Source organism: Salvia splendens, chromosome 1, assembly GCF_004379255.2.
Source record: "Salvia splendens isolate huo1 chromosome 1, SspV2, whole genome shotgun sequence".
In the NCBI taxonomy this organism is placed as follows: Eukaryota; Viridiplantae; Streptophyta; class Magnoliopsida; order Lamiales; family Lamiaceae; genus Salvia; species Salvia splendens.
This window is the reverse complement of record NC_056032.1, coordinates 44,568,162-44,577,124: the sequence shown is the minus strand read 5'-3', so window position 1 is coordinate 44,577,124 and position 8,963 is coordinate 44,568,162. Positions and strand designations below refer to the sequence as shown.

General features: G+C 34.2%; 1 protein-coding gene across 1 annotated transcript; it reads right to left on the bottom strand.

Annotated features, from left to right (window-relative positions):
• Positions 1-3,787: 3,787 nt before the first annotated feature.
• On the bottom strand, positions 3,788-8,912 carry LOC121754678 (probable beta-D-xylosidase 7). Its single transcript, XM_042149999.1, has 6 exons — positions 8,493-8,912; positions 7,777-8,073; positions 6,227-6,396; positions 5,948-6,045; positions 4,641-5,405; positions 3,788-4,449 (listed from the first exon to the last, which is right to left on the bottom strand). Exons 1-6 carry the CDS (start codon positions 8,886-8,888, stop codon positions 3,842-3,844), a joined length of 2,334 nt encoding a protein of 777 aa, XP_042005933.1. The 5' UTR covers positions 8,889-8,912; the 3' UTR covers positions 3,788-3,841.
• Between the last annotated feature and the right edge of the window lie 51 nt (positions 8,913-8,963).

Sequence of the window (8,963 nt, the reverse complement as noted above, 5' to 3'; positions counted from 1 at the left end):
ACTAGAAATATGAGTGAAAAAATGAGAAACTGTGGTAATAAAGTTTTCAAAAAAATAAAAAGGATAATTTGTCTTTAAATTTTAAAATTTTGTTAAAATTTTATTTTGAATATCAGTTTTAACATTAGCTTGCAAATTACTACTATTATATTATTGATTTATTTTCGAGTTTGCAACTAATCAAGATTTAAGCATCGTTGTCATATTTTATGACTTATTTATATGATATTATCAGATATTAAGAGTATTCTTATCCGTGCTCTTTGGCAAGAGCACGGATGTGGGCCCGACTTTTATTACTTTTTTACCCCCTCTCTTCCCCAATAGCACAACATTCACATTCATGCTCTTCCGCAAGGACATGCTCAAGGGTCTCATCATTCCATTGTTTAATTTAAATACTTCAATTACTAAAAACATTTCCACAACATTAAAATGCATTAAAAATACCCGGAATATTATTACAAATTACAAAAAATTAAAAATTATATAATTAAAATCCTAAAAATTAAAAATTACATAATTAAATTCATAAAATTATAAGAACCCACTATTCGTGGCCGAATTTCACCCAAATGGATGATGAATGTGTGTATTTATAGATGATTTTGGGATTTTTTTTAATTTACAAAAAATGGTAATAAAAGGTCTATATTTTTGGGAATCCGAAAATATTTTTTTTAATTTTTGGTATTATTTTTTATTTAAAAAAAATGAAAAATGCCAACAACCAATAGAAACGCGCCACGTCGCCCTGCTCAGCGGCACGGACGTGCTCGATGAATCGAGCAAAGCCGTACTGTTGGCAAGAGCACAACGGCGGACATGGGTGTGCCGTGCCAGCGGCACGGACGCCGTCCTTGCAGAAGAGCACCGCTGCGGATGCTCTAACTAAGATCACATCACATTTTAGGCAATAAAATACTATTGTATTATACTAAAGTAAATTATTTCAATTATTTAATTATAATTTATATTAAATCATGTTAGCACCAAAATCTTGTTTACTGCAAAATTGGAACAGATCAATGATTTGATAATTTACAAATGGATATTAAAAGTGGTATAGAAAACCTAAAATTGCTTAAAGTTTAAGAATTTACAAGCAAATACATCGAATATAAATAAGACTAGTATGGAGGATCTCGACCTGTGGGACCTCTATTTGGCTTTTTCATGTTATTGTTTAGATCATAGTCACTTTTGGGCTAAAATCATGTGGGTAGAACATTTTATTTTGATATTATTTACGGGTTGAAGGTCTGCTTAAACCTCCCGTCCACAAAGGGCGTTTTCGATTAAAAAATAAAATAATAAGACTAGTTTGGTGGCTCCAACCAAAAAGGAAAAATGAGACAGTTTTTTTGAACACAAAATGAATAATATTTTAATATTTCTTAAATGTGTGAATTATATTAGAACTTATTTAAATATAATCGACTAAATTTGATTAGAATTTAAACTATATCATTGAAATAATTAATAAGATTGTAACATGATTAAGTAAAGCAAAATAATAAGCACATTTGCAATATTTTCTAGACGGTTTGAACTCCATTAATACGTCATGGTATCGCTGTATGCCTGTATCGCATAGCATCGAAATTATATACTAGTAACTTTTTGAAATATCCTGTATTATATGGGTATATATGAAATGTTACAAGATTCATAATATGACAAAGCAGTGCTAAAAAGTAGATTTAGTATTAAGAGTGAACTGCTCCAAATATTCCTAATTTTTTGACTTCTTGCACTAATGATCCTTAACAAAAAATATAGCGCCGAAAGACCCTAACGTTAAATATAATCACGAATGAAGTTTTTTAGTCACTTTTTGGACGAAAATGCCCAAATAGCTTGAAGGGCATTTTTGGCAATCCCTAAATTCGCTGACTTATGAATTCTATCACATTTCTGTTAGCAACTTCTTATGGATTTCTTAATAATTTCTGGTACTTTATACGTGATTAAAGTTTTGTCAATATTTGTACAAAAAAATTCTTATATCATGTAGGAAATTCATTGAGTGACAAATTCATTGAGAAAAAGTGGTAATAAAGTTTTCAAAATAAAAATATAATGGAATGACAAAAATGCCCTTTTAGGGCCTGGGGGTGTTTTGGTTCGAAAAAATATGATTCGTGATTATATTTAACATTAGAGTCTTCTGGAGCTATTTTATTTTTGTTAGAGATCACTGGTATAAGGAGTCAAAAAGTTATTCAAAAAGTTATGAATATTTGGTGCAGTTCACTCTTTTTATCAAATGTTTGGCGGATTGGTTCTTTTATTTAGGAAACATGTTATCATTATGTGCATTTGCCTGCATTAACAGTTACGAATAAGCCAATTAGACAACTTATAATTATCAATATATTCATTAATAAAATATTATCATGATTAACAATCATGAATAGAAGAATTATGGTAGTACTCCTATATAGCTATTGGTACCTAAAATTATAAACATTAACCGAAATTTGATATTTCTTACGAATTTAAAATTTGGTTGCAAAATTTATAAGCTTATGGAGTGCAGTCACTATTTGGAATTTCGGCAAAAATTTGCCGTACATATAATATATATTCTTTTTACCTAATAATACTTTAATCTTCATTCATGCTATCCATTAATTGCTAGATATGCATGTGTTAAAAGTTGTAAACGCTTAAATTAGGCAAAACACATTCTTAGATCCTTATACTTTAATCAAAATGTTCATTGGGTCCTCCTACAATTTTTTCGTTTTAATAGGTCCTTATACCTTTCTCATAAATTCCATCACATCCTCGTACAATTTTGTCGTTTTTGTAGGTCCTTATACTTTGATTATAACTTTTATTAGGTCCTTATACAATTTTTTTATTTTAAGATATTCGTTTAATTTTATCTTAGATAATAATTTATATTCAATTAAATTTAATGAACCTTTTAGTTTTATTATTTAACTTATCTTATGATTATAAATATTCAGGGAAACGTATCTTTCAATATAAATATAAATAATCAATTGAAAATTCGGATAGTTATTCTAAAAAAAACTTTGATTTTAATCTTCAATCATCAAGGTTAACCTTTTTATTATTCTCTACAACTTATTGAGATTATTGGATAACAAGATGATATTATCTTTATAGACTATGCTAAGTTAAATAATGGAATATGAAAAGTTTTTTAAGTTTAATTAAATTTAGATTATTATCCAAGATAAATGTAAAAAAGTCCCTAAAATAAAAGATTGTACAAGGACCTAATGAAAGTTATGATAAAGTATAATGACCTACTAAAATGAAAAATTGTACGAGGGCCTGATAAAAATATTGTGAAAAGTATAAGGACCTATTAAAATGAAAAAATTGTATAAGGACCTAATGAACATTTTGACTAAAGTATAAGGACCTAAGAATGTATTTTGCCCTTAAATTATGAATGCAAATTTAAGTGTGCCATATATTATAAAATCAAATTAGCTTTGTCCAGTAATTAAGCTAAATACTCCATAATTCACTAACATTACTATATAACGTTAAATACTAGTAATATAATTTTGAAATTCTACCCAAATAAATTTCCCCGCTATTCTTATTAAATTTTGATACATGATATATTGATACTAATTCAGTTTACAGTTATGATTTTAATAATTTCAATTTTAATTTCTTATTTTTGGAACGTTAGGTCGATTCTCGATCAAAAAAATAATCACATGTTCTTAAGTCATCAATTTAATATATATATATATATATATATATATATATATATATTCTTTATAAAATATTAGAATTTTTAAATCAGTAAAACAAAATTTGATAACACAAATAATAATGTAGTTATTGTTCAAAGCACAATGTTAATAGAGAATTCTTTATCTTCTACCACCAAATACCTATACCCTTCTTCTATCACCATTGAACCATCTATTTTGGCTGTGGTCAGATGCTCACATGGATTCAACACGAACTCGATTTCATCTCTCTGTCTCGGATTTAAGCTCACGCTCTCGAATCCCACCAACTGCTTGATAGGCCTTCCCTCGCCTGTCCTTTCGTGCCTAGCGAAGAGAAGAACCGCGTGCCTCCCTGCCATGGACCCAATGTTCTCGACTCCTACACGAGCCGAGAACTTGAGCATTTCACAGTTGTCCGCTCCAATTTTGGAAACGGACAAGGCTCTGATCGAACTTGAATTTGAACTCAAACTTTCATCCATGGCGTGGAAAGCGCCCGTGAGATGGTTCAACTTGATGGTGTTGGGAGTCGACTGCTTGAATTCGTAGGAGTAGGTAGTGTAGCTTAGCCCGTACCCGAACTCAAACACCTTTGGCCCTTTGTAGAATCGGTAAGTGCGCCCTGGATAGCCCGACTTTAGATCCGACCTCATCCTCATGTCCGTCATTGGTATGTTAACGAAATTCTTGGGGTACCAAGTCATAGGTAACTTCCCACCTGCAAAGTCAAAGTCAGAGACGAAGCCAGAAATTTTATCAGTCCTCTCGATGAGTGTCCAAGTACATGGAAACACACATATCTTGAAACATTTCCAATAAACGGAAATATTGCATAAAATCTCGTGCAGAAAAAGGGATCAAGTTAAGTGCATCACAAAACTTAGAGACAAGAAAGGCATAATTTCTAACCAGGATTGTGCTCCCCAAATATGATCTGAGACAATGCAACCCCTCCAGCTTCTCCTGGATAGCCAGCCCAAAGAATGCTGCCGATTTTCGGGTCGTTTTTCGCAAAACCAACGTCGACAGGTCCACCACAGATCAGCACCAGGACGACGGGCTTCTTGGCAGCGGCAGCAACAGCTGTGATGAGGCTCTGCTGCTGTCCCGGGAGGCCTAACTCGACGCGATCATGATCCTCCTTCTCCTGATTCTGGTCCAACCCCATCACTAAAACGACGTAGTCCATCTCCTTGGCTGCAGCCACTGCGCTGCTAGTCGAGGCCGAGGCGCATTCGGCGTTACTGCAGCCCTGTACAAACAGGGTGTTGTGTACATAACCTTTCAGGGCTGTAACAACATCCACATTCTGACAGGGAGGTCCGTCGTAGTCCCCGCGCAACACGTAGGCATTGGCCGCATTGTGGCCCACGACAGCCAAGGACCCTGTTTTCAACTTGGACAGAGGCAGCAGGTTGGCATTGTTCTTCAACAGAACAATGCCGTTTCTTGCGGCCTCAAGGGCTAGGTCTTGGTGAGCCTGGCTGCATACATCGGCTCGGCCAATGTTTCCGTACAGGCTGCGGCTCGGGGTGCCCTCGAACAACCCTAGCCGCATCCGGATCTCGAAGAGGTTGTTGAGGGCTCGGTTTACTTGGGATTCAACCACTTTTTTCTGCTGAATTGCTGATTTGGTGTATTTCTTCAAGTATAAGCCACAGTTCACATCCATGCCTGCAGTTTTTTAGTTAGATCTCATATTTCAGTATTATTAATGGAAACAAAATGTGTAATGGAATTTACAACAAGAGCACATTATTAGAATCAAGATCAGAACATCATCAGGCATCAGTAATGCATTATGGTTTATAAATTATAATCATACTAGCTCTATTTATGGGTAAAGTTTTGATATATCTATTCCACCAATTAAATTCCCTCACATCTATTTCACCATTACCCTAAAAATGGAGTAACATGGACAGTTTTTTACTTTTTGTATAGGATGTTTTTTTGGGGGCCACCAAGCAAGATTCTGGTAATTATGGTCACAATCACAAGTAGGTGAAATTTCTATTTGAAATGTTACAGCTGGTATGAACATTCACTGAAGTTAAAAGTGAAAAACAGAAGGCCCACAAACCATATAACTATATAAGTTCAATGTAGTATACATACCTAAATTAAATATGCAATTCTCAGTAGCTTAAATCGATTTAATATGATTAAATTTGAATCAAAACTACAGTAAATGAAGGAAAAGGGTACAACCGTACCAGCTTTGAGTGCAAGTGCCACAGCATCTTCAGGTGTACGTACATACTTGTGTTTTTCATAGATAGTAGAAACCGCATCACAATCAGACACAATGTACCTGATAAAAACCCAAGTATGCATATAATTAAAGACACGAAATAAATAAAGTTCAGTAATAATTGTAAGTCGATACACATCTGAACTCAACATTAGTATGATATTAGACGCTTTGGACCAAGCCCTCAAACGACACTAAGAATAGATGAAGTAAAATAAAGGTTGTGAATTGACGAATTTACCCATGGAAACCCCACTGCCCGCGGGCAGTTTCGGTGAGGAGGTTACGGTCAGCACAGTTTGGAACTCCATTGACACTGTTGTAAGCACACATTATTCCACTGGCCTTGGCTTCTTGCACACAACTTTTGAAAGGTGGCTGATACGTGTCTGCCAAATCTTGTTGTGTCACCTATATTGGTATATTGATTTGATGAATCTTGATTTCATTCACAATGGCAAAATATAAGTGGATTCAAGCAAATTAGATAAATTTGTGAGGTTTAAAATACAGAAACAATAGCACAATATACACAAAATAAAACAAGTTTTCATGATAGTGGATTTATTCTATCAACTAAGTCACGGCCATCAATATAGTATGTTTCTTATGAAAAGAATACTGATCAAATCAATTCTTTAAATTTTTCCTTGACTGAGAAAGATATTTGATGGTTTTGTGCAAATGTAACCAACAAAATCTAAGTCTAGCTAAACAATTAAACATGACACGTATCCAACATATTTCAAATTGTATAGTTTCACAATAAAACAGGAAAAAATTAAATTCAAATTCATTTTTTATTACTAAAAACCAATAAAATACTTATAAATATGCAATTATAGTTTTTCCTACAATTTTGATAGAACAAAATTTTACTCCACGATTTATGCGACACATCTCCTACGTCATCGAGCGCATTAACTAATCTTGAATAGTGGGTCATAGAAAATTTTAGTAAGAAAAGATTTGTCACATGATCAACATAGACCGTGATTAGTGGACTATGGTTCACCAAATTAAATTATGTTGATTAGAAATTGAAATAAATTTTCTTGGAAAAACCGAGACTTAAGACCTGTGTTTCATACTACTACTAATATTCTTACTTTATTGATGTATCAAGACAAGCACGCTTCCTAACAAAAGCATACAACTTTATTAACCAAACAAGAAGACAGCTTCAATAAAGGGCCTATGACATATGTACCACCCATTATTTTCTAATTCTCCTATTGGGAATGCATCTAAATAGAAAATTCCTAGAGGAAGAACTTCACTTAAAATAAATCAAGAATTCGATACATTCACAAGCATAATCTGACAGATGCTCACATTCACATAGTCACATTTTTTGTAATATATAATCTCTTAATAACATAATTTGCGTACTACAAATGCTGACTAGGTAGATGAATTGATACGTTACTACAGAGTCCAAAAAACACTAGAGTCAAAATTGGGGTTAAATTATCATATCCATACACATTTTTTATTAAATTTGAAAGGCCAAATTGCCAATAAAAATATCATGATGAAATTTTGGTTAATCTCACAACTTTAAAAAATAACTAATCATATTATAACTTGACATTTTTCTAATGGTCTCATAACGAATATTTCCGGCATACTAAGTGTTTGAATTTTAATATAGCACATGCATATGTAAAATAAAAAATGTGACTAACTAAATGTACTAAATGGATACATGTAGTCATTGTCTAAGTAGTGTATTTTTTGTTTGGCACATTATATATACAAAATAAAACAAAATTGGAATTGAGAAATTACCTTGGCATCAAATTCCATGCGATCAACACTCTTCCAATTGTCCAAATCATAGGCAGTGAAGTGTTTACAGCAAGCGGATGCCAGAAGATGACCATTTTGCCCCCCTTCGTATTTATCACCCTGAAAACCTCTAACGTGCGCCACAGCGTATTTTGCAACGACCGTTGGATCTTCACCAGGTGTCTCCTGGCCTCTCCCCCACCGTGGATCCCTAAATATGTTTATGTTTGGCGTCCAGAATGTCATCCCTTGCACTTGCCCTTCATTGTACATTCCTCTCGCCTCTCTCCCAATTGCCTACACCATATAATCAATAATTTAATCTTATTTACTCGTATTTTGTTAATTAAGATAATAATACTACCATAATCATCAAAATCTCATATTATGATTGATTTGACTAAATTTGGGAGACATTATAACATAAGAGTAATTGCTTTTGCAATGATTAACATTTATGAGTAATATATTTACTCGTTATTATAATGTCATTGTTTTCGATGATTTGAATGAATTAAAATATTACGGAATATAGTATAATGCGATTATCTACCGACTACCGACAACAGAAAACAGAGAGCAATGGCGAAAAAGTTACATACAAATATTAAATTCGGAAAACAAAATAAATGGATTAGATATAAATTAATTAATATTATCCACATAATCCGCAAAAAAAAATTATTATACACTCGATTAATGAATTTTGACCGTACCTGACCAATGCGGTACCAAAGGCGTGAATCGAAGGTGGATGCGGCGAGGATAACTTGGGGGAAGCTGGTAGCCCCGCTGATTGCGCCGCCGTAAGTGACGCCGCGGCCGTAGCCGGAGACGCCGTGCAGCGCCTCGGACCACCACTGGTATGCGGGGATGCCGAGCCGCGGAATGGCGGCGGACGAATCAACCAGCTGCGAAATCTTCTCGTCTAATGTTAGCCGCGAAACTAGGTCGCGAGCTCGCTGCGCAATCGGAAGAGATTTCTGGCAGAACTTGAACGATTTGGTTTTAGGATCGGCTGAATCGCACGAGAACGGCGGCGGAGCTGAATCGCCGCCGCGCGGGAGGCTGAGGAGGAGGAATGCGGCGAGGAAATAGAAATGGAGCTTCATTGTGAGTGAGTATTGATTCGAGGGAAAGAAGATAAAGTCGGTATTTAAAGGAGTAAAGTTATTGAGTGAAAATAT

What these genes read in the sequence shown, in the direction of transcription:
- LOC121754678 (XM_042149999.1), bottom strand. Translation starts at nt 8,888, where the DNA reads ATGAAGCTCCATTTCTATTTCCTCGCCGCATTCCTCCTCCTCAGCCTC. An exon ending in TTTGGTACCGCATTGGTCAG is followed by an intron (nt 8,074 to 8,492) that starts GTACGGTCAAAA and finishes TATATGGTGTAG; the next exon opens with GCAATTGGGAGAGAGGCGAG. An exon ending in GGGCAGTGGGGTTTCCATGG is followed by an intron (nt 6,046 to 6,226) that starts GTAAATTCGTCA and finishes GGTTTTTATCAG; the next exon opens with GTACATTGTGTCTGATTGTG.